General features: G+C 42.1%; 3 protein-coding genes across 13 annotated transcripts in view; 2 read left to right on the forward strand and 1 right to left on the reverse strand.

Moving 5' to 3' along the window:
• Window positions 1-79: 79 nt before the first annotated feature.
• MAGOH (mago homolog, exon junction complex core component) lies at window positions 80-6665 on the forward strand. Its single transcript, XM_011370458.2, has 5 exons — window positions 80-278; window positions 2453-2511; window positions 3763-3873; window positions 5243-5325; window positions 6425-6665. Exons 1-5 carry the CDS (start codon window positions 191-193, stop codon window positions 6522-6524), a joined length of 441 nt encoding a protein of 146 aa, XP_011368760.1. The 5' UTR covers window positions 80-190; the 3' UTR covers window positions 6525-6665.
• A 1797-nt stretch (window positions 6666-8462) lies between these two features.
• On the forward strand, window positions 8463-14181 carry CUNH1orf123 (chromosome unknown C1orf123 homolog). Of its 2 annotated transcripts, XM_011370459.2 has the most exons (8): window positions 8463-8591; window positions 8805-8888; window positions 9996-10052; window positions 10421-10502; window positions 10715-10746; window positions 12112-12189; window positions 12897-12962; window positions 13889-14181. In XM_011370459.2, exons 1-8 carry the CDS (start codon window positions 8586-8588, stop codon window positions 13964-13966), a joined length of 483 nt encoding a protein of 160 aa, XP_011368761.1. In that variant the 5' UTR covers window positions 8463-8585; the 3' UTR covers window positions 13967-14181. The 2 variants fall into 2 exon arrangements, with proteins under 2 accessions (XP_011368761.1, XP_011368762.1); XM_011370460.2 differs by lacking the exon at window positions 8805-8888 and having other exon boundaries at window positions 8488-8591; window positions 13889-14178.
• CPT2 (carnitine palmitoyltransferase 2) overlaps window positions 13941-19783 on the reverse strand; it is an 18762-nt gene continuing 12919 nt past the window's right edge. For 6 of the 10 annotated variants that reach the window (XM_023536769.1, XM_023536770.1, XM_023536772.1 and 3 more), the window contains 3 exons: window positions 18481-19783; window positions 17302-17494; window positions 15243-15634 (listed from right to left, as the gene is read on the reverse strand). The exon at window positions 18481-19783 is cut by the window's right edge and continues 1 nt beyond it. In XM_023536769.1, the coding sequence (XP_023392537.1) occupies window positions 15493-15634; window positions 17302-17494; window positions 18481-19783 (1638 nt within the window). In that variant the 3' untranslated portion in view covers window positions 15243-15492. Of the gene's footprint in view, window positions 15126-15242; window positions 16176-16542; window positions 17495-18480 lie in introns of those variants that run through there. The other 4 variants (XR_002782846.1, XM_011370464.2, XM_011370463.2 and 1 more) reach the window with 4 other exon arrangements.

The following is a 19783-nucleotide window of genomic DNA, read 5'->3' on the forward strand; positions in this document are numbered from 1 at the left end:
TGAAAGGTCCCCTGTTTCCGTCGGGAGGGGCGGGGCCGCATTGTCCGTACCCCAGGAGGGGCCCCTTCGCTTCCGGTGACGGCGTGCTTTGACGTCACTTCCGCGCGCCGCCGTAAACGTCAGTGTCGGGCGCTTACGGCGGCGGTGTGGTTTGATATTAAAGTTCGGACTCCGTTGCCTTTTGCGAGCAATGGAGAGTGACTTTTATCTGCGTTATTATGTGGGTCACAAGGGCAAGTTCGGCCACGAATTCCTGGAGTTTGAGTTCCGACCCGACGGTGAGAGCGGCTTCCCGGCCCTCGGGAGCGAGCACTAGGCTTGGGGGCGGGCAAGTGGGGAGCCCTGGGGTCCGGTACGAGCCGGGAATTAGAGAAGGAACGGACTGATACCATATCTGTGCGGCGCGGATCTGGAAGAAACAATCCTGTGTCCGCCCCACTGGTTTTTTCTGTATATGTGCAGGGACTTCTGTTTAATAACATCTTTTGACAGAATGCTTCTTTCAACAAACATGGGTTGAACGCCCTCTTTTGTGCCAGTCTGTGTTCCACGATCTCGGATACAGAAGTGAACGATAGACAAGCTTCCGTTCTCGTGGAACTTGTATTCTAGTGCTGGGAGAGAAATGGGAAGGTAGTGATGAATGGTCAGAAAATAAAACAAAATGGAGTAATTGCTGCTGGGCTGCTTTTAGATAGAGTAGCCATTGGAGAGTTCTCTGAAGAGAGGGTATTTGACCCGAGCCCTGATTGACAAGAAAGAGTCAACCTTGTGAACCTCAGAAGGAAGAGCCTTCTAGGGAGGGAACAACAAGTGTCAAAGCTGTAGGGCAGGAATGAGCTAGACATATCTCAGGTGACCAGTGTGGCTGAAAAGTAGTGAGCTCTGGGGAGAATAGTGAGAGATGATGTGGGATAAGTAGGCAGGGGTCACACCATGTAAGTCTTTGTAAGCCATGGTAGAGTTTGGATTTTATTCAAAGTGCAGCACTAAGCAATTGGAAAGTTTTAAGCAAAGAAGAGATGTGATCTGTTCTTGAAAAAGTATTCTAATTATTGGGTGCAGAATGAGCAAGAATGGAAACAGGACTACTTATTAGGAGACAGTAACAGTTGTTGAGACAACTGTTGAGACTAGAGTGTTAGTAAAAGGAGAGAAAAGGATTTAGGATACTTTTGGAGGCAGTACCAACAGTACTTTGTCAATTATAGGATGTATGGATGGGGCGCAGTAGTGAAGGAAAAGAAATCAAAAATGACAGAAAACTCCCACTAAATCGGGGCACAACGATGAACCTGACAAGTCACATTTGTGAAGGAGATAGATTTGTAAACAGAGACAAGACAGTATATTAGGTGACAAGACAGAAGGGACTCAGAGCAGAAGGAAGGCACCTCATCTAGTTCAGAGGAGGCTTCCTGCGTAAAATGACTTGGGAAAGGGGAATGTGAGACTTCAGTAATTATAGGAGTTGTTTAAGCAGATGAGAGTAAAGAGGGCATTTTGGACAACGTTAATGGCAAAGAGGTTGAAAACGAAAAAGTGCATGGGATGTTTCAGGCAAAAACGAAGTAGTCTGATTAACTTCAGCTATCATGAGAGAGAACTGTTGCAGGAGTGAGCCTGGAAAGGCAGATGGGGCTCAGTTTAACAGTATGCCATGTTGAATTTTGATTTGATCAAGAAGTCAGTGAGCAGCCATTGTCAGTATCCAAATATTAGAGTAACCTAATCAGATCCATGTGTTACTACATCACTTTGTTCACTATATTGAGAATGAACTGAAAGGAGAGACACTTAAAGCAGAGAAACAGTGCAGTGAGGCATCAGTTTGGCTCTTTACATATGTGCCTTCTATTCTATGGGGAAAAGTTGCCTCTTCTATTTTTATCTTTTCCTTCATACCCACCATATATATACCCAGCCTGTTGAATGCACATAGACACAAAGGGCCTTATAAACCAAATGTGGTAAATAATAAAACCACAACTTTTAATCACAGGAATAGATCAGAGTATTGCATATTCACATGATAATATATGTATGTTTTCAAAAGGCTTTCACAACTCATTTGAGTCTTAGGAGGCCCTGTGTGCTACTAAGTTACCAGTTACTATCCCTATTTTCATCTGAGGATATTAACCTGCAGAGAGATTATTTGCCAGAGTCCCAAGAGTCTGTGTTCTTTTATCTCATTTGAGCTAACCTTTTGCAAGAACTATAATTCAATGTCAGCTGTATTATTTTTGCTGTGAGACCTATTTAATAGCCTAAAGTGAAGAACTGAAAAAACTGGTATTGTTGAAACCGAAGGTGTAAATAATAAATTTGTTAGACACTTGAGGGGAAAGTTAAGATACATTTTAAGCAACAGCCAATAGTCTTAGTAGGCTAATGATGCTTTAGTCATACATTTTTATTATACATTGAATTTGTTTTTTGCCCCTCACAGGTAAATTGAGATATGCCAACAACAGCAATTACAAAAATGATGTCATGATCAGAAAAGAGGTAATGAGCCTCCTGAGTCTTTCATTCACTACAATTTAGCTTTTTGTCTTGTTTTTGTTCTTTCTGGGAGTAGTTTTGAAAGATAAAGAATAGAGAAGTATAGCTATGTCTGTAGACAGCTTCTAAAGTTTTTCTCAAATCTTTTAGTTTGTATTTTTTTCACAATGCCAAATCAATTAATTAGTGGTAATCATTTGAACTCTTGCATATCTTGCTTTGTAATCTGCTACTTATTAACCATGTGACCTTGGGCAAATTCCCTGGCTGAACTTGATAAGTCTCAGTTTCTTCATCTGCAAAAATAGAAATAATAAAGCCTACCCCCACTCAAAGTCTTTGGCATATTCCCTAATGCATAGCACTCAGTAGAGCTTTTTAACTTGCATTTGAATGGGGAAAGGAAGCATAAGAAAGCAGTTAACACCATTGAATATATGGTAGATGCCAAGCATGGCACTGGTGATTTTACATACATGATCTTAATTTGACCTAGATTGTAAGCTGTGTGATGGGTGATATTATATACCCTTTACAGATAAGACAATGAAGACCCAAGTATTAATTATGGGACTTGTTCAAAGTCACCCTCGTTAATAAGGGATAAAGCAGGAATTAAAACCTATGCCTGCCTCTGTCAAGTCCATGTATGCTCCATTTTGGTATGATTTCTACCACCCCATTTAAGTCTTCATAAAAGCTACTTTTTCTTTTTAACCACTTGGTCACATTTGAAAATATCTTAACAGTCAACATATTTTCATACTATTATATTTAATTAGCAGTCAGTTTTATGCTTACTCACACATTAGCATCTCCTCACTTTTTTTAACATAGTATGTAAAATGTTGTAATATGTAAAGCATGTAAAAGCCAGAGTAATCTTTTAAAATATTCTAAAAGATATATCTCTCCTCTTTAGAAGCATGTTATCTAGTTAAGAATCACCAAGGTTACTCATACATCTTTTGTTTTGGGTTTAGGTGTGAGTTGGGTATGTAGGCAAGGAGAAGGTTCATGTGAACAGGTTATATCCAGAAGTAGAAACAAGTAGTTGGAGGACTGAAGTGTGGTCATTGGGTACTTCTGACTCTGCCCTCTTCAACATGCTGAGGTCAATCCTGAATGTCTTCTCATTTACAGGAGTGCTGGAAATAAGTTTTCAGGAGCAGTCTTTTTTTATTTGTATTGCTATCCGATTCAGTATGCTGCTTAAGGATACAATTTAAATTCTGTTTTTCAACTTGCTTTCAGGCTTATGTACATAAAAGTGTGATGGAAGAATTGAAGAGAATAATTGATGACAGTGAAATTACCAAAGAGGATGATGCTTTGTGGCCTCCTCCTGACCGAGTGGGCCGACAGGTGAGTGTTTTAGCAGCTATCCACAGTACAGAGATCTTACAAATAAGATGAGGTTTACTGCTCTGGATATTGACATTGAATCCACTTGTGTGTGCATATGCTCATGCATGTTAGGGAGCTATACTCAAAGCAGATTATCAGCACCTTGGTCTAAGGAAGCAGTAACCCCACAGGGAGGAACACAGAGAGCAAGTGGTGCTGCTGACATCTAGAGCTCAGCCCTGAATTTCTTCTTGTAATCCCCTCCCCCTCTTCTTAGAGCTTTTGCTGCTGACCTCACTTACTGAGTGACTACTATGGACAAAGCATTATGAGGATACAAAGATAAATAGAACATAGTTATTTTAGCAGTCTAATGGAAGGAAAATCATGTAGGCAACTAAGTATATGAGAGATACTTCTCTCAACCTCAGATGTTTCCTTCCTAACCCAGACTCCTAATTGATTTCCTTGTTTCTCTTCTTGTCCTGTACAACTCATTTTTCCATCCAGAAGCCACAGTAATCTTTTAAAATGTAAATTTTTTATGTACAGCCAGTTCTCAAATAATGTCATTCTGCTCATTATGGTTTCCTTATAACATTGATGAGATGTCGTAGGAACATAACTTGTTTATATCAATTAGCCTATTAAAAATTGGTTTTCCTATACTACATCGTTTTGCTTAAAGTCATGGAACCAAATGATAAGGTTAAATGAGGACTTACTGTATTCTGCTGATTTTAAACTCTCCAGTGGTTTAACCACTGCATTTAAAATAAAATCCTAACTCTCACCTTATCTTCTACCATTCTCAAAATCTCTGGCTGTGTTCAAACCTCACAGGCCTTTTTTCTGTTCCTCAGACATACCTCAGTTCTTAATTTAAGACCTTTATATTTGCTACATGCTGCCTAGAATATTCTATCCAAGACTGTCTTTATTATTGAAGTCTTCATATGTCACTTCAGTGATGTCCTGCTTGTCATTTTAAAAAAAGTAAGATTTGTTTTATTGTTTTCATAACATTTATCGTTGTCCAAAACTGTCCCATATTCCCCAGAAAAGTTAGATATTTGGTATTTGTAAAACACAGATTTATACGTCACTCCACACTGTTAATAACAAAAACTCCAATGTAATCTCTTTTAAATCCCAGAAATGGTGGAGCCTTATAGACACAACTTCCTCTAAGAATATGAACTAAACCATTATTTATCTCTTTGTTTCCAGTACCCGGCACAGTTTAGTGCTCAGAGGGAACTGGTCTTGTTTATGTGCTGTGAGTTTTTGTAGAGTTTTTGTGATTTGGCAGATGATGAACCTCCTTCTTGTGTGCTTGATGAAAATTCCAGTTCAGTTTGACTTAGTTTTTTTTTAATGTTTCTAGGAGCTTGAAATCGTCATTGGAGATGAACACATTTCCTTCACAACATCAAAAATTGGTTCCCTTATTGACGTTAATCAATCCAAGTAAGTGTACATGATCCTAATATCCAGATGTGCCTATTTTGCAGCCTGTTGATATGAAACCCTTAACCAAATTGGGACCATTATGGTAAGATCTGGAACAGATGCAAGACAGAAAGGGTCAGCTTTGTCCCCCTCATTGGAGAGAGATTCGAAATTATTTTCAGGGGCTTTCTCCTATTGCTTTTGGTGTTTTATTCAGTCATTGCTAATAATTGCTTCTCAGTGACACACACAGAGTAATGCCATAGGAGCAGCCAAAGTGGGTAAGAATCTGGCCAAAAAAAAAAAAAAAAAGCCAAAACAAGTGCTTGAGAAAACTGTAGCATCACTGAGCCTGAACAACTTTTTCATTGTTGGTCATTCAGACTAGCACATCTTAAAGTCTGACTTGGACAAAACTGAAATTGTTTAGAATATAAATTTAAAAATTCACGTCAGTAGGGCAAATTATAAAGTTGAAACAAACTATATAATAGAGTCTTCAGATGTTGCCATCCTTTTTTTTTTTTTTTGTCTTTTGTGTTTTGAGAATTTGGGATTCAGTATGGCTCACTTTTAGTACATATTGGGCATAGCCGTCTTCCTTTGGACAGTCTCTTGTTAGCGAGTTATGCCATAGTAATCTTCAGCTTCTCAGTCCTGTTTAGTACTACTTATAAAATTTGTTTTCATAATTCTGAAAGTAATACATGCTCATTATTGAAAATATAGGAAAAGTAGAAAGGGGAAACCTTTCAATTAGAAAGATAAACCTATCAATTAGAAACCGTTAATACCTTGAAGTATTTATTTTTTTTCTGTGCATTAAAAAGTTTTTAAAAGCACAAATATCGAGATCAACAATCTTATTTTAATGATTTTTTCACTTAATATTTTCTTATTTAAAAATGCCTTAATATTTTAAATGACTTTATATTTCATTTTAATGTATAGTATATAGCTTTTTCCTTCGTTTTGAACACTTAGTTGTTTTCAGAGTTTATATTCTGTAAATACTTTCATGAGTAATATCTTGGTACATAATCTGTGTTATTAAATGGTATTATCTTGCTAGTTTTTCTCAGCTTTTTAAACATTTTTTTTTTCTCTTGCATTTTAGGGATCCAGAAGGCTTACGAGTATTCTATTACCTTGTCCAGGACCTGAAGTGTTTGGTCTTCAGTCTTATTGGATTACACTTCAAGATTAAGCCAATCTAGATTGAATGTTAGTATGGACACAAGGGGGTGGTAGTGGCTATTTTTAATTACCATTATCAGGAAATTTTCATGTATATCAGGGCAATTTTTTTTTTATAAACTATAAATGATTTTCTTTAATAAATGCATAACAAAATGCAATTTTTAGTTTTATAAAGGTCTGAATATGTGAGCTTTTCAATTACTTTTTAAAACACTGACATCCTATGTGAAGTATTGTCCACAAATCTAACCAAATCAATGTTCTAGCTATAACTACAATTTACAGGAAATAAGAAAATAGAGAATCGTGTTAAAAAAATCAGTGAGAATCCAATCAGCAATATCTAGAGGAAACTTCAGGGCAAGTGATCTGGTTTCTTCAATAACTAAATTGCAAACATAATGTAGAGATGGAGCAGGAAACTATAAAGGAAATTTAAAAGCCATATAAACAATACAATGCTTGGATCCTATTTGGATCATGATTCAAAACATTTAAAATTAACATCGTTACGGAAATTTGAATACTGGATATTTTATACTAATGAAGTATTTTTAAATTTTTTTGGTGTAAAATAGTATTGTAGTTGGGTTTTTTCCTCCCCCTTTATTATAGAGATGTAATAGAGGTCAGGTTTTTAAAAATCATCTTTGCTAGATTCATCCGTAGCTATTTCAGTATGAGAGAACATACTTTGATTTATTGTATTCTAAGGGGTAAAATGCCTGGTCTTAGAAGTTTCCCAATACGTTTTTTGGTTTTTTTTTTGGCATTGAATATTTGTTTTTAATATGGTGACATTAACGAAATCAAGTAAGTTTCAAGTGTACAATTCAACAGTAAGGTATATGTATATTGCATTGTGTGTTCATCACCCTTAGGTTTTCCAATATATTTTAAAATCAGAATCCCAACAGCCATTAAGAACTGAGACCTAGTAGGTACAGCTAGTGTGGGAATTTGTTAAGCAGGTACATCAGTAGGAACTTTTTTCCTTGTGTTAAATTGTATGGCTTCCTTAGGCAAAGTCCTGGTTGAACAGATTGTGCGCACTGAAAGGAACTGGGCTGTAATGTGTTATTTAACTGAGGAAAAGTGATTGATCTAAGTTCACGTCCCTCAAGACAAGCCAACTTGGAACAAGGTCCAAAGTCTTCTGACTCCTAAGTCAGTGCCGCGCCGCGCCCCAGCCCCCCCACCCTGCCCCCAATACACCGGCTCTGACTCCTTCAAAGAGACCAGGGCATGAGGTTAGGTGCAGATCTGGGAACCAAGATGTCAGGGTTCCTGTCTCCAGTGCACTTTTCCATAGAAAGGTACTTGGGGCAATGAGGTAAGTTGGTGGGAGATATCAAAAATAGTCACTCCAAATTTTAAAGAAATGACAGTGATGAGCTCAGGAGCCTATAGACTTGAATGGGCTCTTCCTTGTAATGCTCACAGTGCCTGTATGGTCTCAGATGTACCCTGGACAAGAGGGCAGGTGAAACAAGGTTCCCTAGATGTATAAGGATAAACCAGATGGAAGCCCAGAGAAGAGCCAGCGAAAGGGGAGTGTCCAGTCTTGGGGACCGCAATGAGGACGAGCGCACGGGCCAACCCTCTGAAAGCGGGGCTCGAGAGGAAAGAGCAGTTTAGAGGAAAAGGCCTCACCCCTCAAATCTGCGAAGCTGGCCCCGCCTTATCTAAGTAGCGAGGTTGGGAGTGGAAAGGCAGAGTATTGAAGAGCCAGGGAAGAGATCTGCGAGTGTTAAGAAATTTGCCGCGGTATCCTTCAAAATAGCTTAGTGCTGGCACGACATCCCAGTTCAGTAAAGATCTGGAATTACTGATCGCTGGAGGCAGGCATCTACGGGTCGTAGCAGGCTAACTGCAGACGCATGTTACTTCCATCGTGTGTTCACCTAACGCAAAAACAAAAAACACCATACTCCAGAAAAGCGCGCGCAGACACCCGTCCCAGCGCCCCGCCCAACGCAAGCAGCAGGCCCTCACCGAGGGTGCGCAGGCGGCGCCCGCCGTTTACGACTGGCCGGAAAGTAGCGACCGCAGCAAGGGCCGTGCGGAGCCAGGCCACTATGGGGGTGAGGCGGCGGCGAATCGCCACCGGGGCAGGGACAGGGCGGTGGCGAGGATCTGGGAAGCAGAGGCTCGGTCCGGGAAAAAATGAGGGGAGCGGGCTTGCTCTGAGAAAGAGCCGAAAGACAGGGCTCCTGCTGGGAGGGGCCGGCCTGGGGCTAGGCGTGGGGCTGCGCAGGCGCTGTTGATGCGGTCGCTCTGGCCCTCCCTCTCCTCAGAAAATCGCGCTGCAGCTCAAAGCCACGCTGGAGAACGTCACTAACCTCCGGCCTGTGGGGGAGGACTTCCGGTGGTACCTGAAGGTGCGGCTGGAGGGGCGGGGCCCTTGACGTGGAGAAGGGAGGAGCTTCGAGAGGCAGTAGGCTCTTCGAAGTTCCGGGTGGGATCGCGCCCTGGAAGGGACGGGGCTGTTTGGGCCGCACCTCCAGGCCCCGGTCCGGGGAAGACATTCCCCAACTTGATCTCGTATTAAACTGCAGCCTTATCTCCAGTAGGATGGGAAATGTTTAACCATTAAATGTCCTTTTTCTTGATAGAATTTTATGTTTGATTTTTAAAGTTTATTGGTTAATCCTTAATTGGCAGTGTCTTGAAATTCCCTTTGTCATTTTTTTCTCCGTTAACTATTTCATGATATGTAAACAAGTGCTGAACGAAAGGCTACTTTAAGGGATATTGTGAATTAGTAAGAATAATTTCACCTTCTGTTTTATTTGTTGATGAGATTTCATTGTGAAGTCGTTTAATTTTGAGTATGGTTCCACCCTTACTTCCCCACTCAGTACTGGTAAATCTGGTACCCTAGTGGCATGATCTCTAGAGATCCCCTTCTTACCCTAGCAATTTGAGGCCTTTCACTCTCGCAGATCCCGGAGCTTATGCTCTGTTTTCCTCCTAGTCTAAATCCCAGCATTCTTCAGTACCCGACAAAAGCCTTATCTCTTTCAAGGAAGCCTTCTGACTACCTTTATTTCCATATATTTTGAAGCCCAAGTGTCAGGGCTTATTTGAGGAATTGATTTTCTTTGGTTTCAAAAAGCACAGTCTAGCGAAGGAGAGAGAAATAGAGTAACAACATAATGATATATACTTGTACTAGGGACCTACAAGGGCCTGTAGGAACACAGAGGAACTCAGCAGAGTGGGTGGAGGCTCTGTTGAGGCCATTTCTGTACCCTGAGCCTTGAATCCCTAGCTAAACTGGGCACTTCTTAAAGGAGGGTGGGAACGCCAACACCAGAAAGTTTGACCTATTCTTTGCCCAGAGATAAGTCTATGTCCTGGTTGGCCTTGTTGTAAAGATGAAGTGAAATTGCTGACAGGAAGGTAGGTTATGAATCTGCCTTACCCTTCCTGCAGTGTCTGCCCAACTGAGTTTACTACTTTATTAATGCTCTTTTCCTCCCAAGATGAAATGTGGCAGCTGTGGCGAGATTTCAGAGAAGTGGCAATACATTCGGCAGATGGTAACTACTACTCCCACCACCATACCCACACACGAACACATGTACATCTCTGGGTAGGGATTTGGGGAACATGGGACCCTAATTTCCCCAGTCTTTGGACCTTTCTTTTTGTGGTTTGAAAGGGCAGGCATCAGTGTGATCAACACTGGGAACAACAGGCAGCTTTGAGGTTTGAGGCAGAGTTCAAAATCAAGGAGAAGTCCTTTCTTCAGTCTCAAGAAGCCTCCTTAGGATTCTTGTCCTAGGACATCAATCACCCTCTCTGTGTCTTGGTCTCTTCAGTTGAATAATAAGTGGTGGGACTGGATCTCTTCAGTACCCTACATCTAATTGATATGTGACTAGAGGTTCTGTTTACTCCTTCCTAGGACAGTGTGGCACTGAAGGGAGGCCGTGGTAGCGCCTCCATGGTCCAGAAGTGCAAGCTGTGCGCGAGGGAGAACTCCATTGGTAGGTCAGGCCATGAATACTGAGCTCTGCCAGGCTAGCTCCCAGCTTCCTGGTACCAAACCAAAAGCAAGCTCATGTTACCTGTGGGTTGACCCAGGCCTGAGGCAACCAGGCTTCTGCAGCAGACTCTTTCCTAGAGCCACTTCTGGGTATCTGGGGGTGGGGCCAAGGTATGGACTCAAGTCAATTTTGTCTTCTGTTTTATGTTTCAGAGATTTTGAGCAGCACTATCAAATCTTACAATGTAAGTTGCCAGCTATAGTGGCAGGCATGGTGGGATTAAATCTAAGTTGGGAGCCAGGAGGCCTGGGTTCTAGAGTTATATCTGCCCCAGAGTAACCTGCCATAGGACATTCATTCATGTTCTTATTCACTAACTCAGTCTAGCAGTTATTTATTCACCATACACTGACTGCTTGGTAGAGACAAGACTCATAACAGACTACTGCAGTGTTTTTGTTTTTTTTAATAAGTGCTGGGCTGTTGGAGCTTGAGGGACCTCTGACCCAGCCCAGCCACTCAGTTTCCATTCCTAGATGCACTTGCCTTATCTATATCTTAAAGAGACTTGAGAGCCTTCTCTGAAACCAAACGTGGTAGAGTCCTTTGAATGGTGCATCCCAATCTTGATATTGTCCATGTCACGAGGTAGTTATACATTACTGTATAACAGGTTCAAGGATGCAGGAGGATATGTGTACTTTGGATCTGTTTGTTTAAAGAAGGGCAGTTAACTTGTATTCATTTATTCCTTATTTGGTATTTTTGAAAAATGTCTAATTTATGCCAGATTCTCAGCTTCGTCTTGAATTAAAGAGAGCAATTAAATGAGAACTTGCCCTCAATTAAATCATAATCTAGTGGAAGACAGACTAGCAAACAAAAAGCAAATCAGAACCAACAAAGAAGTGCCCCATCAGTGCCAGGTACATGGTCAGTGTGTAGGAAATGGTTTTATAGTGAATGACAGAATGAGAATGAATATGTGGGTGTGATGCTTGGGATCTGTGAGCCCATGGGTCAGGTAACATGAATTTCCTGGTTATATTAACCCCTCAGAGGTGCCCCCTCTGCAAGCAAATCCCATTTCAAAGGCTATAAGTCAGCCCCCTACCTTCACAGCATGGCAGATGGTTAGCTATAGGGTGCAGCTAAGTATACTGGGGCTGTTTGGATGATCTAGAGACTCTGTAGCTTAATATTCTTGTTCATATTTTTGATGTTGATAATAATATCTACCATTTATTGAGCAGAGTGTTGAGTTCTCTGCTGGGCATCTTACACGTATTTCAAATTCTCACAATAAATAGTGGTTTACTCAGCTCCATTTGACAGTCTCAGGCCCAAAGGGGAAGAGAGCCAGAGCTCTGCCGCATATCTAGACAGGCTGACCCCAGAGTCCACACTCTTTGTTCTGCAGCATACATGTCCAAGGTCTCAGGGGAAGCAGGTACCCAAGGCAGGCTTCTTTCAGAAGGGGAAGAGTTGCTACTGAGTCCCATTCTGGATTCACAGGGCGGTCAGAACCTACTTGGCAGGAAGGGGAGGGGCCATGGGGTCATCCTGAAGGCACAGTTGTGCTTATGTCCTCAATACACTTCCTTTCTAGACTGAAGACAATGAAAAGTTCAAGACGATAGTAGAGTTTGAGTGCCGGGGCCTTGAACCAGTTGATTTCCAGCCCCAGGTATGTTTGTCTTCCTAGGGAACCTGTATCTTTGGGGAGGACATGTAGAAAGTGACAGGAGAACTTTGCTTCCTACAGAGATCATGGCCTATGAATTCTCCTAAGAATAATAATAATTATTGTTTATTAAATGCCTACTATGTGTTGGGCACTATACTGGTCACTTTTACATGTTACATTATTTAATCCTCAGTGTGACACTGTGAAGTTATTCATCCTATTTTTCAGATGAGAAAGATCTTCAGAGATTTTGTAACTTGCCCAGGTTTAGTGAGCAATGGAACTGTAATTTGAACTGAGAACTATCTGACTTGAGCCAATGCTCATCCCACTTTATTGGTGCAGCATTTTCACCTCACAAGTCTGTGAAGTAGGCAGAAAAGATAGTATGGTCTTGCCTGTTTCATAAGTAAGAAAACTAAGGTCCAAAGAGGGGAGCGACATGGCCAGAGTCTTTGAGATTGTCAGGGATAGTGGAAGGGTTTACCCCGTAACTCCTGCGTTTTTTGGTATAGGGTTCTAATCGAGGACCACTCTAGTCCCAGGGCAACTGCCAGGCCCTGGAAGCTCAGTAGTTATTCTAGAACAACTGCCCATACTGCATCTCTGACCTCCCTTCCTAAAGGTGTGAGAAAAGCTAGTTCCCTGGCCAGCCCTCACATTCTCCCTTTTCCTCAGACTAACTGCTGCCTTCCTGTCACCTGTAGGCCGGTTTCACTGCTGAGGGTGTGGAATCAGGGACACTCTTCAGTGACATCAATCTACAGGAGAAGGTACAGATGGGACTTGGGGGGCCTTGCAGGGTGCTATAGGGTACCTAGTAGAAATTACCTTTAAGGTGAACAAGGCTCATTAATGGAAAGCTGACTATATCTTTGTGCTTTTTTGTTGGTGATTTTGGTGTTTAAGATGGCCCCATGTATATAAGTACTATCTAGTATTCCACATGCACGATGGTTGGGATGTACCTGCTGGAGAAAGCATGTTAGATAAGCTTTGTTCGGGCATGGGTTATAGTGCTGTTGGCTGTGAGTTCAATTTTAATGAGTCAACAATATATTAAAAAGGTGTTTTAAACAGAAACATACATGAAACGAGGTTATGTATTGATCAGTCGAAGAAAATGTTGTGGTCTGATGCTCCCAGGTACCTAACGCTGTATTTTCCCTGGAAGCAGTGGTGCAGTATTCACTAATTCAGTGTTTGTGGTGACTGTAGAACCTACCACGAATACCTATCACAAATAACAAGAATCAACTGTATTACTGGATATGTTACTCCCTTGCAGATAAGGAAGTATTGTGTTCATGCCTCGAAGGAAGGACAAAAACTTCATTCAGTTTTCATTAACACCTAATAATAGTAACTGAAATTTATTGCGCTCATGTGTGTCTGGCACTATGCTAAGTACTTTTACATGTCACCTCATTCGACTCTTTGAACATCCATCATGAAGTCTATTGTTGCCCCCCTTTTTGAAAATATAAAAGACAGCACTAAGGATCAGAATGGTTAAGCGACTTGCCCCAAATCACAAAGCTAGAAGAGCTGGAGTTCAGATCTGAGCAGTCTGTCTCTGTTCTGGGTCATATATGTTCATGAATATGAGTAAAAGCCTGAACTAGGCCTTTTAAGTCCCAGTTCTCCACTCCACTGTCCCAGGCTACCTCATGAGGCTAACTGCCATTTTTTTCCACAGGACTGGACTGACTATGACGAAAAGGCTCAGGAGTCGGTGGGAATCTACGAGGTCACCCATCAGTTTGTAAAGTGCTGAACCCTCTTCCTGCACACTTCTAAGAACTGAGAAGGGACAACACGTTCTAAGCAACAGCCCACTGAGGCTCATTCCCTTGTTCCTTGTTCCCTAGCAGCTGTCTAAGCCCTCACAGTCTGCATGCTGATCTCTGTTACAGCTTCCCAAGCCCCACCAATAAAGCCTGTTTGTGCTGTACTCGTGCATGAAGGTACAGCCACTCTCTCCACAAATAAGAATTCATGTTGGAGGTCTTACTGCTTCCTGACAGCTTCCCACAGTATGTAGTCTTATATCTGATCCAATTTGCAAAATATGCAGGAACACACAGCTTCTAAAGGCTCTCTAGCTCTTGGGGAGTGGGCAGGTTAACCCAGAGGACCAAAGGTGTCAAAGCCAATGATATGAAGTGCAGCTGAGCCTCTGGAATGATGCCATGAGCCTAGTAGTCCTGAGCCAAAACACTGCATTGATCAGCTTGGCTTTCAAGTGAACACAGTCATCTGTTAGCTGGTGTCACTTTATATTCCGGGGCCAGAAGGAACTGCAGAGGTCAGCAATCTAGTCCTACCATGAATCTGCTCTATAAAATTCTGGCCAAGTGGTCATTAGGTCTTTGCTCACTTGCTGTGATGGGGATAGTCTCCTCCCATCAGGAAGGTTAGTATGAAAGTTCTTATGCTCAGTCAGCCTCCATGCTACATGTGGCTTCTGCTGGTCCTGGTTTGTCCCTTTTGTGGTCACACTTCGTCTTTTGCTCCCAGACAGCTCTGTGGAGATGTGAAGACAACAGTCATGGGCCTGGTTTCCTGGGTCTGAAGATCCCCTACACAGTGAACTGAGTTATTTGGTGCATGGTTAGGTCACAAGGGCATGCTCATGCCTTCACACTGAATCCATTTGGAAAACCTGTTGTGAGAGACCTTATTTCTCCAATGTTCTCTGCTGGAGCCTGGAATTCATTGGAAGTAAAAATATCCTCATTTTCTGAATGGCCCACTGGGAAAGGGTATAGTCGTGGGGCACTAAGGAGGAGATCCTCTGATTTCAGGTAAAGGTGGCCATGTCCAGAGATGGTGAAGACGTACCTACCTTGTCCCCTCTCTCCAGTCTGGCAGCTATATTGTTTTTCTTCTAGGTCCCCTGTGTTCCTGGCCCCTGGGCCTGCTCTTCTCTGTACCTGACAAAACAGGGCTTCTTTACCCCTCCCTCCCTTAGCCAGCAGGTCCCTCAGCCCCCTATCCCAATGGGTCCAGTCCACTGCCCAGCCTGAAAGCAAGTAAATGGAAGCACTGGGTAAGCAGCTTTTCTGGTTTTTATTCTATACTAGCCAGTGTGTTTGAAGCTCAAAGACAAACATTAAAAAGATCTCAAGGTTTTGTTTATATTTTAAATTCTCACCTTTCAGGAGGTAGAGGAACCCAAACAATCATTAACATTAAAGGAAAAGTAGATTATGTTAATAGATGCAGAAAATGTATTCAGTAAAATTCAATACCCATTTAACAGCAAAACAACCACAGAAACTTAGCAAAAAAAAACTAGGACTAGAAAGGAACTACCTTCACCTCATAAAGGATATCTACATGAGGCGTTTGAAGTATTCCATTCAAGATGAAGGCGAAATGAGGTCCATCACTGATATTCAATGTGCTCAAGGGCTGACCAGTATAAGATAATGTGAACAGACTGAAAAGGAAAAAACTCACTTTTCAGATTATGTTTTTCTACTTGGAAAATCTAAAAGCATTAACAAATGCTCAATTTGAGATTAACAAATACATTTCAGTATACTGGCAACACGCAAAATATAATTCAAGACAGTGCCATTTAAAATAGCAACAAAAATATACTCCTCATCACCAGGAAACTTCCCTGCCCCACCCTCCAGGACAACAGTCTCCTGTTCAAGAAGTAGTAGAAGTTAGAGCTACTAGAACTGGGGATAGTAGAAGATGAGAGTGGGTGAGCATGCTCTACCTATATCATTACAGCTAATCTTCATTACATCACCATGTTCTAGGAATTATCCTCATTATACAAAGAAGAACTCACAGACCAGAGAAGCAAAACAACTTGCCTTTGGTCATAAAGTGAAGACACGATGAACTTGGGAGTTCAACTATTCCTGAACATGGTTCATGAGTGACAGCAACATTATGTTTTTACGTACACTGGCAGCCATCAAATGTCTCTTTGATCAAACCATAGAACACAGAGGACCTGGTACCTGTTGGATATTCATTAAATAATTACTGAGTGAAGGATGGGTGGAGTCAGCTAAGAAGATATGCAGGCATATTTATATGAACTGTATGAGGATTAAGTGAGAAAATGCATTGGAAATGCTTGACAGCTGGCTCATACCAAAATTCAAATCCCAGTTGTCCGGGAACTCACTGGGCAAGCCACTGGGTAAATGCAGGTAAAATTAGAAGCCTTTCCTTTTCAAAAAACAACAGAATACCCTTTCACATTACAGCAGTGTTCTAACAGTAAACAAAAAATTCTATTCATGTCACTTATAGGAGATGTTTCAAATGCAAAATGTGATCACGGCTACATTAGGCCATAATTAGCACATAAGCTTCAACTGGTTAAATACACACCAATTATAAATCTTATTTGGCTTGAAGAATAGTAAAATGGCATTCCCTAAATTCACAGGAATAACTTTTATTGCAGCAGGATTATTAGAATCAGACATCAGCAGTTCATTTCTTAGAAAAATAAAGAGGATTTTCAAAGAGAGGATGTCCCAGGAGAGAAAGCCAAGTTTATAGGAAGGATGAAAGTGTTTCTCACCATCACCAGAAAAGTTAGGGAGCCCATAGGAACTGACTGTTACCTGAACTTATTGGACTTACTGCTGGAAATTTCTTTGTGGGGATTAGGAAATTAGGTTAAAAAATAAACTCAGAGGAACCATCTATCTCCAAGCAACAATTTCTGCTTCAACAATAAATACACCTGAGTTATTTTTTCAAATCCTACCTCCTAATCAAATGTCTTAAAAATGAAATCTCACATATACCTTTCACTGTGATCTAGTCCCACTTGTAAATTACATGTTTAGCTTTAAAAACCATGATTTTAAAGTTCAAGCTTTATGACACTGGCTGATTAGTTTCATTAGTTACAGAATAGCACCTATTGGCTACATAAGCCTCAATTTTCATATCAATGAAGCAATGGAGGCTTTTACCCTGCACAGAGGCTAAATTTTGATGGGTTTGCCTTCTATGGCATCAAACATGTCTTCTAAGGCCTTCTCCACACATTGAAGAAACTCCCGGGCATTGCGGCCTGGGTAGGAGGAGATGTTGCAGCCTATCCAGTTATCGTGAACAGCATACCCAATGCCGAAGCCATCAGGGACCACAGGGGCAAAGCCGCCGATGTTCACTGCTGGGCTGTTCAGTGTGCTCGTGGACAGGATGTTGTGGTTTATCTGCCCATATGCAGGGTCCAGGTACAGTTCAGGTAGGACAATCCCTTTGGCTGCTGCCAGGTACCGCAGAGCAAATAAGTGACGGTCAAAGCCCTGGCCTGTCAGAGACAAAACGAAAAGCCAGAGTCTCAGAATCTCGGAACTGAAAGGGACCTTAGTAACCCTCCCCCCACCCGCCATGTATTAGTCCCCATCACAGCATCCTTGAGCATGGAAGAAAGCTCTACCTCTGCATGCGCACCTCATCTCACTAACCTCAGGAGTTCACTCTAGAATAGTTCCTTAAGAAAAAGTTGTCAATGGCTGAACTAAAAATGAGCCTAAAGTGAAAGCATGATTTTAAAAAGTCTGAAACTAAATCACGTTAATAAATCAGAAAAGTATGTGAAGAGATGACTGCAGAAACTAAGATAACATCTAAAGTCCAGGTCAAGCGTAAAAGACAATATTGAGTCAGTGGAACAAAATAGAAAGGGTTCTATCTCAGCTTTACTGCTACTTTGCTATGTAACTCTGGGCCCGTGGCTTCAGTTGCCTACCTATAAAATGGGGAAGGATGAGACCAAAATGTCCTGGAAGTCTCTTTCAGTTCCAGGACTTTTGGCTACATGAAAGGATTGGACTATGTGATCCTCCAGGTTCTTTCCAGGTCTCGAATTTTACCACAAAAAAGCAAAGAAGGATGACACTTAGATTTGGAAAGAGCTTCTGAGCTGGCCTATTTACAGGGAGCCAACACACTGTACTGGACATGAAGAAAGAAGTGCTATGGACTTAGAAAGCCTAAATTGTCAAAACTGAGTCTGATGACCCAAACACTCATGTGTCACAACTGAAAAGTGACCTTAAATGAGGATGAAGTTAGATGCATTTCTCCATCCCTGTTCAGGAGGTAAGAACATTCTGATCCCTAGTGGCATGTCTGGCCATTCAGACTATTAGGTAGAAAAAAAATAAGGAAGTTGGCAGAGGGATTAAAACTAGTGAAGGGGTGGAAATCAGATGCATGGTAGAATATTACTGAGGCTTACCCTTGTGCTGAGGGCAATGTGACTCAAAGGCATGCTCCCCACCCCCATCTCACCCATTGCTGCTTCTTTGGTCAGCTGGCCATGGTATTTGGAACACTCGGCCATCATCTGCTGAAGCTCTTTGGCACTATGCTTGGACGGCTCCCTGACAAAGGCCTCGGAGCACCTCTTTGTGAAAATGGAGGCAGGGCGGATGGTCTCAGTGCGGCCGTGCTTGAATGCTGCAGTGCTACAGGACTCGTAGGTGGCCACTGTCTGCCCATACTGCCGCAGAAAAGCCATTTGAAAGGCCAGCTGGGCCACTGAGTCAGGGCTCAGCTTCTGCTTCTTCAAGAATTCTTTGCCTCCTCTCTGAAACCTGATTAAGTCAATGGTAAGGGTTTTCGTGGTGGCATCAAACTTTTCCTTAGCAGCACTGATGCCAGCCTTTAAGGCATCATTCAGCTTGAAGCTGAGTTTCTGCACAGCAACAGAAGAGTCAGCTCTGACAGGCTGGCTCTGTGGAGTGACGGCAGGGGCCTGAGTGCTGTCTTTAAACACTTCATTGAAAAACCTGAGCACTGCAACACCATCGCCCCAAGCATGCTCAAAGTGAACAGCGGCAGTGCCATCCTTGGCTATAATGAGGTTAAAAGATTTATCAAACCAGCGGTTTGTGCCATCACCATGCAGCATATTGTGGGACAAATGGACAAGGTCCTTAATGGGGAAGTCATCTAGGCAGAGACAGAACACAGCAGAGTCCACCTTCCTCAGGTTCTCTTCATTACCATCACTCACGAGTTTCTGCCTGAGCTCTGCCCAGACATCTCGGTTCTCACTGCCCAGATATGCCAGCGGAAACTCTGGGGCAGGGCTATTGTCTGAGAGGATGTACTTCAGATGAGCCTGGATTTCAGAGGCATTCACGATGTTCCCATCTTCATCCAGAACATCAAAGACATAGAAATGTCCTTTTCTTAGGACCAAGAGGTGTCTGGCCTTATCGTCAGTGAAGAGTTCATCCCGACCGGGTCTGGGTAAACGAGTTGAATTGAATAGGCGAAAATACTGGGACATATCCAAGGGATATGCATTGACCAAGTAGGCACCATACCAAGACAGAGAGGAAGGCACAAAGCGTATGAGTTTTTTGAAGGTATCAGTGTCACTTTTGGCAGGGTTCAAGTGAAACACTTCTGGCTCCAAAAGGCCAGCCCGGAGTGTCCTCAGAAACCGGATGGCAGAAACAGTCATGTTGGTCGCCCGGGTGAGCTGGTCATTATACTCAGACTTTGGGTCGGGGTTGAATGCCATAAATGGATTAAAGTTCAGGACAATGGAGTCTCGAGCAGTTAAGTACATATCAAACCAGGG

This window comes from Pteropus vampyrus, unplaced genomic scaffold (genome assembly GCF_000151845.1).
Source record: "Pteropus vampyrus isolate Shadow unplaced genomic scaffold, Pvam_2.0 Scaffold170, whole genome shotgun sequence".
NCBI lineage: Eukaryota > Metazoa > Chordata > Mammalia > Chiroptera > Pteropodidae > Pteropus > Pteropus vampyrus.